The sequence below is a fragment of the Salvelinus alpinus genome, chromosome 2 (assembly GCF_045679555.1).
Source record: "Salvelinus alpinus chromosome 2, SLU_Salpinus.1, whole genome shotgun sequence".
Classification (NCBI taxonomy): Eukaryota; Metazoa; Chordata; class Actinopteri; order Salmoniformes; family Salmonidae; genus Salvelinus; species Salvelinus alpinus.
This window is the reverse complement of record NC_092087.1, coordinates 30452768-30471563: the sequence shown is the minus strand read 5'-3', so window position 1 is coordinate 30471563 and position 18796 is coordinate 30452768. Positions and strand designations below refer to the sequence as shown.

Genomic DNA, 18796 nt, shown 5'->3' with positions numbered 1-18796 from the left:
ATTCCATTTATCAATTAATGCTTCAAATAGTGTGTTGGCTGAAATTACTTCTTGAATCTGCTTTTAGATAAATGGCGGACTCTAAAAATGACGCTTCCTTTAATTTATGTGGTCCATCCATAGTGTATGGGCAAAGACAGTTTAAATGAAGTTATGTAGAAACTCCAGAAACTCCAAAAACTCAGTTTCTTTCTCCAAAAGAAATCGCTGATCACGCTTGCAGACGATGTCATGGTGACGTTGGCTGGCTAAGCACATGCGCAGAAACACGTCATTGGGTCTAATGGTCGTTTCGCAACGAACTGTCAGTCACTCCGAAGAAAATGAAAACGTATCAGTCTATTTTATTTAACCAGGCAAGTCAGTTAAGAACCAATTCTTATTTACAATGACGGCCTAGCAAAAGGCTTCCTGTGGGGACGGGGTATTAAATAAAAATATAGGACAAAACACTACATAAAAAAGAGACGTAACATAGCGTGGCAGCACAAAACATGGTACAAACATTATTGGGCAAAGACAACAGCACAAAGGGCAAGAAGGTAGAGACAATACATCACGTGAAGCAGCCACAACTGTCAGTAAGAGTGTCCATGATTGAGTCTTTGAATGAAGAGATGGAGATAAAACTCCAGTTTGATTGTTTTTTTTTTGCAGCTCGTTCCAGTCGCTAGCTGCAGAGAACTGAAAAGAGGAGCGACCCAGGTATGTGTGTGCTTTGGGACCAGAATGTGACTGGCAGAAAGGGTGGAGGATGAGGGCTGCAGTAGGTATCTCAGGAAGGGGAGAGTGAGGCCTAAGAGGGTTTTATAAATAAGCATCAACCAGTGGGTCTTGTGACGTGTATACAGAGAAGACCACTTTACAGAGGATTATAGAGTGCAGTGATGTGTCCTATAAGGAGCATTGGTGGCAAATCTGATGGTCGAATGGTAAAGAACATCTAGCTGCACCCATACCTGCCTATCTATACATGACGTATCCATAATCTATTAAGGGTAGGATGGTCATCTGAATCAGGGTTAGTTTGGCAGCTGGGGTGAAAGAGGAGCGATTACGATAGAGGAAACCAAGTCTAGATTTAACCTTAGCCTGCAGCTTTGATATGTGCTGAGAGAAGGACAGTGTACTGTCTAGCCATACTCCCAAGTACTTGTATTAATTAAGTGACTACCTCAAGCTCTAAAAACCCTCAAGAGGTATTAATCACACCGGGGGGAGAGGGGCATTCTTCTTACCAAACCGCATGACCTTTGTTTTGGAGGTGTTCAGAACAAGGTTAAGGGCAGAGAAAGCTTGTTAGACTAAGAACGCTTTGTTGTAGAGAGTTTAACCACATATTCCTGGGAGGGGCTAGCTGAGTATAAGACTATCTGCATATAAATGGATGAGAGAGCTTCCTACTTTCACGAGGTTGGAGTAATAACATGTTCAGGTACTTAAAACATTGTCTTGAATCAATGTGACTTTTAGATTTCAAGAAAATGAACTAAGGAAGAATGTGTCACTTCTCTCATTGACTTCTCAAACCCCGGTCTGTTCTGCCGACTGCTTCACAAGCTTTCCCGGAAGTATCGCGATGTTGGACCTATGGGTTTAGAAACTCTGTGGTCTGATGACACGAGCGTCTTGTTCCCGCGGTGGTAACCTTGACAACTATTCAAGCAAGCGACTTCACAGGCTGCGCACTTGCCAATAAACTGGATTTCTTGTCAGTGAAAGGAAGTTAGTTGAATGCATGCATGCCTTTGCTAAATACTTTCTAAAACCTAAAGGAAATGGACTACTATACTTGAAATTGCAATTCAACCAAATCTACTGTAGGCTACAATGTCACGAACGAATGCCCTCTCTCTAATGTAGGCTAGCTGATTGTTTACTTTGTAATATTCGCACTTCCGCACGCGTAGCCTACATCAATCAAGATACAATATAGCCAAAATGACCGCTACCTAAAATCGATATCATTATCGTTAAACGACGTAATTTTGGCGGTTATCCAAACCCAGTTTGACTTAGATCGATTGTCTTACTGGATACATGATTACGTTGCATTGAATCCATTTGAAACGACATGCAAAGTGGGGACTCGCGAGGGGATTGAATCCCCCCACCCCTCATACCCTGGTGTAACCTCAATTTCTTTGGACTTGCTTGGGAAAATGGGCAAAGCGACAGGCTGGTGGTGCACACAGTGGCATTGCTACTTGCAGCACTGCTCACGACTAGTAAAAGTGGTAACTAGGGGAGCATGCCTAACTAGTTGTGGTGAAAATTATGGGATGGATTGTCATGGCAACAGACCAGACGTCACAATTTGGGCATGTGTTCCATTTTTGTCTTTCTTATTTTCAGACTGGAGGACTTAGATAGTGAAGAGTGGAAAAGGAAACAGATTTTTTTCCTACAAAAAGAAGGAAGCGATCTTTCTTGAAAATAAATTGTATTTACACAAGTATCATACAATTATTTTCCGGGAGGCACGAAGAGGTGAACAGTGGCATTTTCAGGGTTAACTTTCAGAGAGGTTTTTTTTGTATGCGATAAAGATGCCTGGGTCGTTAAGCAATGAAGACGAGGGACAAGACGACATGGATTTTGAAGACGAGATACCAGGTGAGGGAATGAAGTAAGGGGAGGGGGAGTTTCTGCCCTGAATATATTTTGCGCTGCTATACGCCTAGTTGAATGTGGGGGAAAGGGCTTGCCCTACGTTCTAGGAGAAAAGAGGACGGGTGGGGTGCAGTAAGCGTTACAATTTATTATTTTAGTACTACCCGTTTTCCTCGGGCACAGGTTTGCAGGTGTCGCCACTGTGTCATCTTCAAATATGATATGGCCGAATGAAAAGCCGCCATCTGTGGTAGCCTACTGAAATGACCCGGTCCGAGAAAAGGACAGCCGCAGGCATCAGTGCGTTCGTGTGAAAAAAATATGAAAACCTCCGATGTTAGGCCACCGAACTCCATTTTACTTTGACTGCGATCAGCATAGATAGCCTACTTGATTTTTGTTATTAGATTTAGGCACATGCACAATTTTGTTGGTGCTGTTTTGAGGGTGCACCGTTTTATGCTCTTACCATATAATGTTTTTTTATTGTTTCTTTTTGAGGTCAGAAGTTGCACCGATCGATCACATGCTGTGACAGCTGAATAAAAGGTATTCGTTATCTATAAATGAATGTCAATAAACGTCCCATCTCACCCAGGTGCTACTGCCCCGTTATCTAAATTGTGCAGCTGTGTCCCAATTGTTTTGAGGCTCTTGTCCAAAGTCAGCAGTGGCTGCAGAGGTGCTGGGCTGTGACTATGAAAACACGTGTAACAGGAAAACAATAGTTTAGAGCAGGGGTCCCCAATTACATTCAGCCATGGGCAGATTTTTCCTTGAGTGGATGGTCAGGGGACCAGAATATAGTTGTAAATAATTTGTACACTGCTAATTGATAATCCCAAACAGTGCCGAAAGAAAGTATTCATACCCCATGATTTATTCCACATTTTGTTTTTAAGGGCTGAATTCAAAGTGGATTAAATATATATATTTTTTTTTTAACCCATCTACACACAATACCCCCACACAATGACAAAGTGAAAACATGTTTTTATAAATGCTTGCTAATTTATTGAAAATTAAATACAGAAATATCTAATTTACATAAGTATTCACACCACTGAGTTAACACTTTGTAGAAGCACCTTTTGCAGCGATTACAGTTGTGAGTCTTTCTGCGTAAGTCTCTGAGCTTTCCACACCTGGATTGTTTGCCCATTATTCTTTTCAAAATTCTTCAAGGGCTGTCAAAGTGGTTGTTGATCATTGCTAGACAACCATTTTCAGGTCTTGCCATAGATTTTCAAGTAGATTTATGTCAAAACTGGAACTCGGCCACTCAGGATTATTCATGTCTTCTTGGTGTGCAACTCCAGTGTAGATTTGGCCTTGTGTTTAAGGTTATTGTCCTGCTGAAAGGTGAAATCATATTCCAGTGTCTGGTGGAGAGCAGACTGAACCAGGTTTTCCTCTAGAATTTTGCCTGTGCTTAGCTCAATTCAGCAATTATTTTTCAATTATGAAAAACTCCACGGACGTTAACGATTACAAGCATACCCATAACATGATGCAGCCACCACTATGCTTGAAAATATGAGGAGTGTTACTCGGGAATGTGTGATATTTGATTTGCCCCAAACTTAACACTTTGTATTCAGGACAAAAAGTTAAATGCTTTGCCACATTGTTTTGCAGTATTACTTTAGTGCCTTGTTGCAAACAGGATGCATGTTTTGGAATATTTTTTATTCTGTACAGGCTTGCTTCTTTTCACTCTGTCAATTAGGTTAGTATTGTAGAGTAACTATAATGTCGTTGATCCATCCTCAGTTTTCTCCTATGACAGCCATTATTTTCTAAATGTTTTAACTTCACCATTGGCCTCATGGTGAAATCCCTGAGTGATTTCCTTCCTCTTCGGCAACTGAGTTAAGAAGGAAGCCTGTATCTTTCTAATGACTTTGATGTGTAACCTTTATTTAACTAGGCAAGTCAGTTAAGAACAAATTCTAATTTACAATGACGGCTTATACCCGCAAAACCCGGACGACGCTTAGCCAATTGTGTGCCGCCCTAATGGGACCCCCAATCATGGCCGGTTGTGATACAGCCTGGAATCGAACCAGGGTGTCTGTAGTGACACCTCAAGCACTGAGATACAGTGCCTTATACCGCTGAGCCACCCGGGAGCCCAATACACCATCCAAAGTGTAATTAATAACTTCACCATGCTCAAATGGATATTCAATGTCTGCTTTTTTATTTTTACCCATATACCAATAGGTGCCCCCTTCTTTGTAAGGCATTGGAAAACCTCTCTGGTCTTTGTGGTTGAATCTGTCTTTGAAATTCACTGCTGAGGGACCTCACAGATAATTGTATGTGTGGGCTACAGAAATTATGTAGGTATTTAAAAAATAATGTGAGTCCATGCAACTTATTATTTGACTTGTTAAGCAAATGTTTACTTGAGAACTTATTTAGGCTTGTCATAACGGGGTTGAATAGGTATTGACTCAAGACATTTCAGTTTATCATTTTTTATTAATTTGTAAACATTTAGGGAAAAAAAACATAATTCCACTTTGGCATTATGGGGTATTGTGTGTAGGCCAGTGACAAACTCCATTTTATCAATTTTAAATTCAGCTGTAATACAACAAAAATGTGGGAAAAAGTCAAGAGGTGGGAATACTTTTTGAAGGCACTGTAGTATTTGAAAAAAAACAATAATTTCAAACCTTGATTACATTGGGATGCTTCTCTATTAATGTGTTGGAATACTTGGAACAGATTTCCCTAAATTAAAATCATTATGAGCTCATTTCCTGGTGATTTTACAGTCTTATGTCCAAGAATTAAAATGATATAAAAATAATAAATATACAGTGCATTTGTAAAGCATTCAGACCCCTTGACTTTTTCCACATTTTGTTATGTTACAGCCTTATTCTAAAATGGATAAAAAAATATATATTCTCATCGATCTTCACACAATACCCCATAATGACAATTTTGCAAAGTTATTCAAAATAAAAACCTGAAATATCACATTTACTTAAGCATTCAGACCATTTACTCAGAACATTGTTGAAGCACCTTTGCCAGTGATTACAGCCTCGATTCTTCTTGGGTATGACGCTACAAGCTTGGCACACCTGTATTTGGGTAGTTTCTCCCATTCTTCTCTGCAGATCCTCTCAAGCTCTGTCAGGTTGGATGGTCTGTAAAACGACACTTTTGAATGCACTCAAGACCATGGCCATGTTCAGTTGCCAAATGTTTTAAAATGTTGCAGATAGAAATGCCATGAATAAAGCCGATGTGATTCCTTATTCTTCATGTAAGAGAGGCATGCTTGTTCTACATAGCCAATTTCTATTTGAACGTTCAAAAATGTTGCGTCCTACTGAACGCGCACCATGTGAACCCTCCAAACCTTAAAATGGTGAGAGCATGGTAGATCACATCTTTAAACCCATCAACTCATCTCTTATTTACACTGCTAGTTAAATAGGGTGCCCCCTGAGCCTGGTTTATCAATCTCCATCCATGGCAGTCAACCAGGTCCTAAATATCTGGGGAGCCAGTGGCTGAGCCAGTGTCAGGCCAGGGGTGATGTGATGAAGTACCCTACAGGAAGGGCCCAGACCAGGAGCCTGCCTTTTTATACCACCATGTCAGTTCACTCAATACAATCATTACATTCATAGTTTTTCTCCTCCAGCTAGCTCCAGGCCCCAGATGATTTACTACTGGATTAGCAGCCAGGGCTAGGGTTGCACATTTTGGGGAATATTCAGAGGTGGAAACTTTCTGTGGGAATTAACAGGAATATATGGGAATTAATGGAAATATATGCAAATTAATATTAATACCATTTAAATGTAGATGTTTTTTTACATTAGATATATTTACCATATCATATGGAGACAGAAACATAAACCTTTTACCTTATCATAAGTAGACATAATTGAAAATGATGAAATCCTTCCAATAAAAATAAAACAATTTTAGTTATGAATTGAACTAATTAAATGAGTTGACTCTTCACATGGGATGACTTCACTGAACAACAAAAGAAAGGGAATGATCCCCAATGATCCATCGCATCCATCACATCTTTTCAACATACATCTGTAAAATGATAGTCTACAAACTAAAGCTTTGGTTGTCTTCCTCTCAGGCTTCCATGTCTTCTCCATGAACCTCCTTAATGTCCACCTCTTGAACATCAGACTCTGAGGCCTCATCTTCACTGTCACTTTCCAACCTTGTTGAGGATGGCCAGTTGTTAGGCTCAAAAAGCCTCAAATTTGTCCGGATGGCCACCAATTTTTCAACCCTTGTATTGGTCAGCCTGTTGCGTGCTTTGGTGTGTGTGTTCCCAAACAAGGACCAGTTGCGCTCTGAGGTGGCTGATGTTGGTGGGATTTGGAGGATGATGGAGGCAACAGGGGAAAGAGCCTCAGATCCACAAAGTCCCTTCCACCAGGTGGCTGATGAGATATGTTGGCACGACTGCCATATTGCATCTCCATCCGAAGCCCTTGCTTGGAAGTGTACTTCGCCCGATTGCCAAGAACCTTGCCCTCATCCAGGCCAAGGTGGCGAGACACGGTAGTGATGACACCATAGGCCTTGTTGATCTCTGCATCAGACAGGATGCTCTTGCCAGCATACTTGGGGTCCAACATTGTTCGGAGCAACAGTGAAGTGGGCAGGGCATTACTGATTTTTTTCTCTTACATCAGCAAGCGTAGTCTGAACATCAGACAGGATGGCATTCTTTTCCTCAATATGTGCAATGGCTACTGCTATAGGTTTCAGGCTGCTTACCACTCTCTCCCAAAATACATCATCCAGGAGGATTCTCTTGATGGGGCTGTCCATATCGGCAGACTGTGATATGGCCATTTATTGGAGAGACTCCTTCCCCTCCAGGAGACTGTCAAACATGATGATAACACCACCCCAACGGATGTTGCTGGGCAGTTTCAATGTGGTGCTCTTATTCTTCTCACTTTGCTTGGAGAGGTAGATTGCTGCTATAACTTGATGACCCTTCACATACCTAACCATTTCATTGGCTCTCTTGTAGAGTGTATCCATTGTTTTCAGTGCCATGATGTCCTTGAGGAGCAGATTCAATGCATGATCAGCACAGCCAATGGGTGTGATGTGAGGGTAGGACTCCTCCACTTTAGACCAAGCAGCCTTCATGTTCGCAGCATTGTCTGTCACCAGTGCAAATACCTTCTGTGGTCCAAGGTCATTGATGACTGCCTTCAGCTCATCTGCAATGTGGAGACCGGTGTGTCTGTTGTCCCTTGTGTCTGCTCTTGTAGAAAACTGGTTGAGGGTTGGAGATGATGTACAGTGGGGAGAACAAGTATTTGATACACTGCCGATTTTGCAGGTTTTCCTACTTACAAAGCATGTAGAGGTCTGTCATTTTTATCATAGGTACACTTCAACTGTGAGAGACGGAATCTAAAACAAAAATCCAGAAAATCACATTGTATGATTTTTAAGTAATTAATTTGCATTTTATTGCATGACATAAGTATTTGATCACCTACCAACCAGTAAGAATTCCGGCTCTCACAGACCTGTTAGTTTTTCTTTAAGAAGCCCTCCTGTTCTCCACTCATTACCTGTATTAACTGCACCTGTTTGAACTCGTTACCTGTATAAAAGACACCTGTCCACACACTCAATCAAACAGACTCCAACCTCTCCACAATGGCCAAGACCAGAGAGCTGTGTAAGGACATCAGGGATAAATTGTAGACCTGTACAAGGCTGGGATGGGCTACAGGACAATAGGCAAGCAGCTTGGTGAGAAGGCAACAACTGTTGGCACAATTATTAGAAAATGGAAGAAGTTCAAGATGACGGTCAATCACCCTCGGTCTGGGGCTCCATGCAAGATCTCACCTCGTGGGGCATCAATGATCATGAGGAATGTGAGGCATCAGCCCAGAACTACACGGCAGGACCTGGTCAATGACCCGAAGAGAGCTGGGACCACAGTCTCAAAGAAAACCATTAGTAACACACTACGCCGTCATGGATTAAAATCCTGCAGCGCACGCAAGGTCCCCCTGCTCAAGCCAGCGCATGTCCAGGCCCGTCTGAAGTTTGCCAATGACCATCTGGATGATCCAGAGGAGGAATGGGAGAAGGTCATGTGGTCTGATGAGACAAAAATAGAGCTTTTTGCTCTAAACTCCACTCGCCGTGTTTGGAGGAATAGAAGGATGAGTACAACCCCAAGAACACCATCCCAACCGTGAAGCATGGAGGTGGAAACATCATTCTTTGGGGATGCTTTTCTGCAAAGGGGACAGGACGACTGCACCGTATTGAGGGGAGGATGGATGGGGCCATGTATCGCGAGATCTTGGCCAACAACCTCCTTCCCTCAGTAAGAGCATTGAAGATGGGTCGTGGCTGGGTCTTCCAGCATGACAACGACCCGAAACACACAGCCAGGGCAACTAAGGAGTGGCTCCGTAAGAAGCATCTCAAGGTCCTGGAGTGGCCTAGCCAGTCTCCAGACCTGAACCCAATAGAAAATCTTTGGAGGGAGCCGAAAGTCCGTATTGCCCAGCGACAGCCCCGAAACCTGAAGGATCTGGAGAAGGTCTGTATGGAGGAGTGGGCCAAAATCCCTGCTGCAGTGTGTGCAAACCTGGTCAAGAACTACAGGAAACGTATGATCTCTGTAATTGCAAACTAAGGTTTCTGTACCAAATATTCAGTTCTGCTTTTCTGATGTATCAAATACTTATGTCATGCAATAAAATGCAAATTAATTACTTAAAAATCATACAATGTGATTTTCTGGATTTTTGTTTTAGATTCCTTCTCTCACAGTTGAAGTGTACCTATGATAAAAATTACAGACCTCTACATGCTTTGTAAGTAGGAAAACCTGCAAAATCGTCAGTGTATCAAATACTTGTTCTCCCCACTGTAGTTAATTATTCCTTACCCACGAACAATCGACCACCCATCAGAGATGATTGCAATACAGTCTGCTTTCTCTGTGATTTGCTTGACCTTCACTTGAACTCTGTTGAACTCTGCATCCAGCTAATGAGTAGAAAAAGCATGTCTGGTTGGAGGGGTGTATGCTGGGTGAAGAACATTCAGAAATCTCTTCCAATACACATTGCCTGTGAGCATCAGAGGTGAACCAGTTGTATACACAGCTCGAGCAAGACATTCATCAGCATTTCTCTGACTACGTTCCTCCATTGAGTCAAAATAACTTCTGATTCCAGGAGGACCATGAGCTGTTGCTATCGATAAGGTGTCTGATTCATCATTTTCAACTCGAATAGTAGAGGGACTTTTGTCAGAGGTTGCTTGTTGTGAGCGCTGAGGGAACTTTATGCACTTGGCCAGATGATTCTGCATCTTTGTTGCATTCTTCACATATGATTTGGCACAGTATTTGCAAATGTACACAGCTTTTCCTTCTACATTAGCTGCAGTGAAATGTCTCCACACATCAGATAGTGCCCGTGGCATTTTCCTGTAAAGATTAGAAAAAAGTGAGTAAAATAACCCAAATATACAATGCCATGTACAGATAAATAGTTAAGCAGTTAGATTAAACAACTCTTTTGTAAGATACATGTTTTAAAATGAAACATGTATGGAAACAGGTGAATTAACACTCCTCAGTTAGCAAGCTAAAACCAACATGGTAGCAAAAACTAACTAGCAGAAATTGTTAAGTTAGAAATGATTTCAACACACTTTGCTGTAGTCTACTATTTACTAGTTAACAAAAAATCATGTAGGTCATATAAAATATATTCACCCCACTCAGTATTGTAATCAAACCTTACCAAAAAGCATGTAGTCCTTGGCTCAGACAGTGTAGTAGTGTGGGCTCAATAGCATCTCATTAGTGTGCAAGATCTTGAGAATCAGCTGTACATGTGATGGAAGAGTGCACTGCACATGTGATGGAAGAATGCACTGTGCATGCAGAGCGTTGCAATTCCATTGAATGATAGTTTAACCAAAATATGCCACAAGACCTACAATTGTCTTATTTGTATCCCACAAAAAAGGTTCACTGTTATAAACTAACCTTTTTGATGAATTTAAGCAAATTTCACAAAATTCCCGGGCTTAACTTCCTTGGTAAAGTTTACTGACCCGTTGCAACCTTAGCCAGGGTAGACTAAAATGCCCTCATACTATTTGCATTAGCCTATCAGTGTGAAATGGTTGGCTGGTTATGGCACCAGTTTGTCATGGTGCAATAAAGAATAACCTCGCATTAGGCCTAGCTGTGCAATGTATGGTTTTGTGTGTTGTGGTTTTTTGTTAAAAATTGTATTTTTTTGTTTATGTTTATGCTCTGTGTATAGTTGGGAGTTTGCACTAGGCTTACACGGAACCCGCGCTATCGTGCATACATTTATTTTGTCCCCTTACACCAAACGCGATCACGACATGCAGGTTAAAATACAAAACAAATTCAAAACAAACTCTGAACCAATTATATTCATTTGGGGACAGGTCGAAAAGCATTAAACATTTATGGCAATTTAGATAGTTAGCTTGCACTTGCTAGCTAATTTGTCCTATTTAGCTAGCTTGCTGTTGCTAGTTAATTTGTCCTGGGATATAAACATTAGATTGTTATTTTACCTGAAATGCACAAATGCACAAAACGGTCAACCAAATCGTTTCTAGTCATCTCTCCTCCTTCCAGGCTTTTTCATCTTTGAATTTATATGGTGATTGACATCTAAACTTTCATAGTATTACTACACCGACCGGCAACACAGTTCGTCTTTCAATCACCCACGTGGGTATAACCAATGAGGAGATGGCACGTGGGTACCTGCTTCTATAAACCAGTGAGGAGATGGGAGAGGAAGGACTTGCAGCGCGATCTGCGCCAGAAATAGATAGGAGTTCTATTTTAGCCCTTGGAAACGCAGACGCTCGCGAGCAGTATGGGTGCAATAATTAAATAACATAGATTTCTAAATTTATTTTGCAACGCTCGCACACGCGATATGAGCAGTGTGGTCAGCCTATTAGCATAAATACCAGAATGCCTATGTCTGAGCTCCTGTCTGATATTAGCCTTAGCCTGTTAAATCAAAACATGTACATTATTATCATTTACAACAACATTTGACATTGGAGCATACATAAAAGGTTATTTTATGTGTAGTGCATTCAGAAAGTATTCAGACCCTTTGACTTTTTCCATATTTTGTACTTTACAACCTTATTTTAAAATTGATTAAATAAAAATACATCTTCATCATTCTACACACAATACCCCATAATGACAAAGCGAAAACAGGTTTTTAGAAAATTGTGGTAATTTATCAAAAAAATAAATACAAATACTTTATTTACATAAGTATTCAGACCCTTTGCTATGAGACTCGAAATTGAGCTCAGGTACATCCTGTTTCCATTGATCATCCTTGAGATGTTTCTACAACTTGATTGAGGTCCACCTGTGGTAAATTCTATTGATTAGACATACACTTGTCTACATACACCTGTCCCAAAGTTGACAGTGCAGGTCTGAGCAAAAACCAAGGCATGAGGTCAAAGGAAGGCGCAGATCTGGGGAAGGGTACCAAAACATTTCTGCAGCATTGAAGGTTCCCAAGAACACAGTGGCCTCCAGTGACCTCCATCATTCTAATGCATCACAAAAAAACAACATTTGAATACATTTTAGAATAAGGCTGTAACGTAACAAAATGTGGAAAAAGTCAAGGGGTCTGAATACTTTCCGAATGCACTGTAGTCATGGGTGTTATGGAGCAAACCGACTCACAAAATACTGTACCTTAAAATGATTTCTATTGGTACAATTTAATTAAGAACAGCTTAGCTTTAGAAAGAGGAGAGTTCTTTGCAATTTCAGCACATAGCCTGCCAGCCACATCCTGAGGGATAACGCAATCACTGATGCACGACCCCAATAACCAAAGACTTGTGGTTAAAAACGAAGTGTAAATGCATGCAAATAGCTATGAAAATGTGTGATTTAAATAAATCCTTCTTGTTATGTTTAAGTTGATTCTTTATACGTTTTATATAGTTTCTCCCAGTGTGTTCTACACTGAGTGAAAAAACCCCATTAGGAACACCGTTCTATTATTGACTTGCACCCCCTTTTGCTATCAGAACAGCCTCAATTCATCATGGCATGGACTCTACAAGGTGTCGAAAGCATTTCACAGGGATGCTGGCCCATGTTGAATCCAATGATTTTCACAGTTGTTTCAAATTGGCTGGATGTCCTTTGGGTGTTGGACCATTCTTGATACACACAAGAAACTGTTGAGTGTGAAAAACCCAGCAGCGTTCCAGTTTTTGACACTCTGAAACCAGTGCACCTGGCACCTACTACCATACTCCGTTCAAAGGCACTTACATCTTTTGTCTTGCCCATTCACCCTCTGAATGCACACACACAATCCATGTCTCAAGTGTTGAAAATCCTTATTTAACCTGTCTCCTCCCCTTCATCTACACTGATTTGAAGTGGATCAATAAGTGACATCAATAAGGGATCATAGATTTCACCTGGTCAGTCTATGTCATGGAAAGAGCAGGTGTATAATTGTGCATGCAGCATGTTAACTGCGTATGATGCTTTGATGTGAGTGTTTTTCATATAGACCCAGCCAGGCTTGACAGCAGTCTTAAGGAATTTCAGGATTGGCAGCGGCCCTCCACAAGCCATGGAGGGAGAGCCGAGGACCCACAGTACAGTAGCTTCCACTGTTAGCTGTCACAGCCATACAATCACCACTCACTGTTAAATCATTCAGTTGTCCTTCCCATTGTCACATTTTTTTGTCATGTCATTAGCACTGTCCCTGTGTCTCAGTTTTACATGTTGCTACTGTATCATCTCTTTTTTCATGATTTCATCCTTCTCTGAAATGTAAAGATGGGCTTTTGTGTGCCTACTAAAGTCATCCCTGATTGGTGGGGCTATTTTTGGAGGTTCCACTGTGAAAGCTGACACCGTTTTTTGTCCAACTGTGTGTGTGTGTGCGTGCGTGCGTGCGTGTGTGTGATGCTTGGTCGAGTAAATGTGTATTATACTTGGGCAAGCATCACCTTTTACACTAGTTACCACTACATTTGTGTTCAACTGCACATATATGTTCTAATTACACTGTCATAATATGCTACTACCATATAATATTTATGAATGGGTGAGCAAGAATAGCAAACTATATAAGGAGTTGTAATGCTCTGTTACATCTGCCACCACCAGGCTTCTGCTGACCAGGCTCCTGCTGCCCTGAATTGACCCACAGTACACAACTAGCTCACTCACACACCATCACTCTGTACCCTTAGATATACACTGCCCTGCCACCATTTATTATCACTAACTTCCAAAACCCAGGAGCAGGAAAGTGAGCTCACAGTCAATGACTACTGCTCAAAACAGATTTTCTTGCACAGATTTGCAAGAAGATGGCTTACTGAGTATCATGAAGTCATACAGTCTGCAATTCAGAATGCCAAACTTTGGAATAAATGTGTGTGAGTTTGCTTTTGTCTTTCCCACGACATGACTAGAGTGGGCTAGAAACACCTTCTCAATGAGGGGAGAACCCTGTAGTCACTCTCTCCACAGGGAACCATTAACTGGGTATTTCTATAAGGAGCCTGTCAAAGAGAGAGGCCCAATGCGTTTTCTGTAAATGCTGAATTTTCCACAAGGGAGAAGGTCATGAATCTCCCTTCTAATGGAGCGGTCCAGTGGCCAAGCCCTTGCAGGAAGCTCAGAGCGGTGCTGCCTGCCCACCGTCCGCGCTTTAAAGTGGGCACAGTGTGCGAAGTAGGGCTGCAGCCTGGCTCAAACAAGAAGTTTGTGGTTCAAACAGGGCCTTGTGCCAGCTGCCCTGTGACACGTGCCACAGTGATCCCCCTCAACACCTGGCACAGTCAGATACGCAAAGCCAGCCACCAGGCTGGTTACTAGGCTGCCACCTCTGGAAGACATCACAGAGCATTTTGAGTAATAGCTGCCGGCTATTGTATTAGTCAATATGCGCCGAATCAAATTGTATTAGTCACATGCACCGAATACAACAAGGCAGTTAACCCACTGTTCCTAGGCTGTCATTGAAAATAAGAATTTGTTATTAACCTTACAGTGAAATGCTTATTTACGAGCCACTATCTAACAATGCAGTTTAAAAAATCTGGATAAGAAATAAAGTAACATGTAATTCAAGAGCAGCAGTAAAATAACAATAGCGAGACTATATACAGTGGGGTACCGTAACAGAGTCAATGTGCGTGGGCACCGGTTAGTTGAGGTAATATGTACATGTAGGTAGAGTTATTAAAGTGCCTATGCATAGATGATAACAACAGAGAGTAGCAGCGGTGTAAAGGAGGGGGGGGGGGGGTGCAATGCAAATAGTTTGGGTAGCCTTTGATTAGATGTTCATGAGTCTTATGGCTTGGGGGTAGAAGTCTATTGGACCTAGACTTGGTGCTCCGGTACCGCTTGCCGTGTGGTAGCAGAGAGAACAGTCTATGACTAGAATGGCTGGAGTCTTTGACAATTTTTAGGGCCTTCCTCTGACACAGCCTGGTATAGAGGTCCTGGATGGCAGGAAGCTTGGCCCCAGTGATGTACTGGGCCGTTCGCACTGTAGTGCCTTACAGTCGGAGGCTGAGCAGTTGCCATACCAGGCAGTGATGCAACCAGTCAGGATGCCCTCGATGGTACAGCTGTAGAACCTCTTGAGGATCTGAGGACCCATGCCAAATCTTTTCAGTCTCCTGAGGGGGAATAGGTTTCGTCGTGCCCTCTTCAGGACTGCCTTGGTGTGCTTGGACCATCTTAGTTTGTTGGTGATGTGGACACCAAGGAATTTGAAGCTCTCAATCTGCTCCACTACAGCCCTGTCGATGAGAATGGGGGCGTGCTCGGTCCTCTTTTTCCTGTAGTCCACAATCATCTCCTTTGTCTTGATCACATTGAGGGAGAGTGTCACGCCTTCCGCCGAAGTCGGTCCCTCTCCCTGTTCGATCCACTATTAATTTTCCATTTGTTTTGTCTTTGTTTTACACACCTGGTTTCAATTCCCCAATTACATGTTCATTATCATCTGTTTTCCCCATGGTTGTTGTGCGTGATTGTTTTATGTATGTTCGGTCCGTTATTGTGGGCTCGGCATTACGTCATGTTATTGGAATATTTGAGTAAAGTTACTTGTGTTACTCATCTCTGCTGTCCTGCGCCTGACTCCTCTGCACCAGCTACACCCAGAACATTACAGAGAGGTTGTGTCCTGGTACCACACGGCCAGGTCTCAAACCTCCTCCCTATAGGTTGTCTCATCGTTGTCGGTGATCAGACACTGTTGTGTCATCGGCAAACTTAATGAGGGCGGCAGGTAGCCTAGTGGTTAGGACGTTGGACTAGTAACCGAAAGGTTGCAAGATCGAGTCCCCGAGCTGACAAGGTAAAAATCTGGTTTTCAGCCCCTGAACAAGGCAGTTAACCCACTGTTCCTAGGCTGTCATTGAAAATAAGAATTTGTTCTTAACTGACTTGCCTAGTTAAATAAAGGTAAAATAAATAAAATGTTATTAGGACTGAGCACGCACCCCTGAGGGGCCCTTGTGTTGAGGATCAGCATGGTGGATGTGTTGTTACCTACCCTTACCACCTGGGGGCAGCCCGTCAGGAAGTTCAGGATCCAGTTGCGGAGGGAGGTGTTTAGTCCCAGGGTCATTAGCTTATTGATGAGATTCGCTGTTTATGACTTCAAGCCTACCAACTCCCGAGATTAGGCTGGCAATACTATAGTGCCTATAAGAACATCCAATAGTCAAAGGTATATGAAATACAAATGGTATAGAGAGAAATAGTCCTATAATAACTACAACCTAAAACTTCTTAACTGGGAATATTCAAGACTAGTGTTAAAAGGAACCGCCAGCTTTCATATGTTCTCATGTTCTGAGCAAGGAACATAAACGTTAGCTTTTTTACATGGCACATATTGCACTTTTACGTTCATCTCCAACACTGTTTTTGCATTATTTAAACCAAATTGAACATGTTTCATTATTTATTTGAGACTAAATTGATTTTATTGATGTATTATATTAAGTTAAAATAAAAGTGTTCATTCAGTATTATTGTAAATGTCATTATTACAAATATATATAAAAATCGGCCGATTATCGGTATCGGCTGTTTTTGGTCCTCCAATAATCGGTATCGGCGTTGAAAAATCATAATCGGTCGACCTCTAGTACATACGCCAACCAGAAGCCATGGATTACAGGCAACATCCGCACTGAGCTAAAGGCTAGAGCTGCCGCTTTCAAGGAGCGGGACCCTAACCCGGACGCTTATAAGAAATCCTGCTATGCCCTCCGACAAACCATCAAACAGGAAAAGCGTCAATACAGGACTAAGATCGAATCGTACTACACCGGCTCTGATGCTCGTCGGATGTGGCAGGGCTTGCAAACCATTACAGACTACAAAGGGAAGCACAGCCGAGAGCTGCCCAGTGACACGAGCCTACCAGACGAGCTAAACTACTTCTATGCTCGCTTCGAGGCAAATAACACTAAAACATGCGTGAGAGCACCAGCTGTTCCAGAAGACTGTGTGATCATGCTCTCCGCAGCCAATGTGAGTTTGACCTTCAATATGGTCAAATCTGGAAACTATCATTTAAAAAAAAAAAAATGTTTATTTCTCAGTGAAATATGGAACCGTTCCGTATTTTATCGAACGGGTGGCAACCCTAAGTCTAAATATTGCTGTTACATTGCACAACCTTCAATGTTATGTCATAATTATGTAAAATTCTGGCAAATTTAATTACGGTCTTTGTTAGGAAGAAATGGTCTTCACACAGTTCGCAACGAGCCAGACGGCCCAAACTGCTGTATATACCCTGACTCTGCTTGCGCTGAACGCAAGAGAAGTGACACAATTTCCCTAGTTAATATTGCCTGCTAACATGAATTTCTTTTAACTAAATATGCAGGTTTAAAAAAATATACTTGTATATTGATTTTAAGAAAGGCATTGATGTTTATGGTTAGGTACATTGGTGCAACGATTGTGCTTTTTTCCCCCGCAAATGCGCTTTTGTTAAATCATCACCCGTTTGGCGAAGTTGAAGTAGGCTGTGATTTGATGATAAATTAACCGCATTGATTATATGCAACGCAGGACAAGCAGGTTAACCTAGTAATATCATCAACCATGTGTAGATTATGTGAAGATTGATTGTTTTTTATAAGGTAAGTTTAATTGACAGCTGTTTGCTTATGGCGGAACACAATTCATTCAATGCTGTCTTAGTGCCAGCCTCAGTCTGTGGTGGTATGTAAACAGCTACGAAAATACAGATGAAAACTCTCTAGGTAGATAGTGTGGTCTACAGCTTATCATGAGATACTCTACCTCAGGCGAGCAATAGATCGAGGCTTCCTTAGATATCGTGCACAGCTGTTATTTACAAAAATACATAGTCCGCTGCCCCTTGTCTTACCAGACGCTGCTGTTCTATCCTGCCGGTACAGAGTATAACCAGCCAGCTGTATGTTGATAGTGTCGTCGTTCAGCCACGACTCCGTTAAGCATAAAATATTACAGTTTTCAATGTCCCGTTGGTAGTTTAATTTTAATCTTCCGCGTAGGTCATCGATTTTATTCTCCAAAGATTGCACGTTTGCTAGCAGAATGGAAGGAAGTGGGGGTTTATTCAATCGCCTACGAATTCTCAGAAAGCATCCCGCCCTCTGGCCCCTTTTTCTCCGCCTCCTCTTCACACAAATCACGGGGATCTGGGCCTGTTCCCGAGACAGCAGTATATCATTCTCGTCGGGCTTGTCAGACTCGTTAAAGGAAAAAAAGGATTCTGCCAGTCCATGGTGAGTACATTTAGATGTGGTGCCTTACATACATTCCTACATGTGCGGACATCATGTGTTTATCTCAATTACATTTATTAAATTGGCCATTTGTGGTCAACTTGGTGGTAGATAATGTGGGGTGTCACATATCAGCAAGGAGGAGTTTTCTTGAGCCGGAAACAGACAATTTTTTCTTTCTCAACCTGCCTGTATTTCAACTGCATTTCTCCTCATCTCAGTTATTTCATCATCAGTGCATTTGAATGAACTGTAACATTAGCTGTGTTGTTGTGATGATGTCATGCCT

The 18796-nt window shown here is 41.9% G+C and overlaps 1 protein-coding gene across 9 annotated transcripts in view; it reads left to right on the top strand.

The window, feature by feature from the left end:
• Positions 1-316: 316 nt before the first annotated feature.
• Positions 317-18796, top strand: part of LOC139558549 (chromodomain-helicase-DNA-binding protein 5-like) — a 55017-nt gene continuing 36537 nt past the window's right edge. For 6 of the 9 annotated variants that reach the window (XM_071373749.1, XM_071373796.1, XM_071373736.1 and 3 more), the window contains exon 1: positions 1272-2616. In XM_071373749.1, coding sequence (XP_071229850.1) covers positions 2550-2616 — 67 coding nt within the window. In that variant the 5' untranslated portion in view covers positions 1272-2549. Of the gene's footprint in view, positions 543-657; positions 706-1271; positions 2617-3119; positions 3163-12343; positions 18508-18796 lie in introns of those variants that run through there. The other 3 variants (XM_071373768.1, XM_071373775.1, XM_071373786.1) reach the window with 3 other exon arrangements.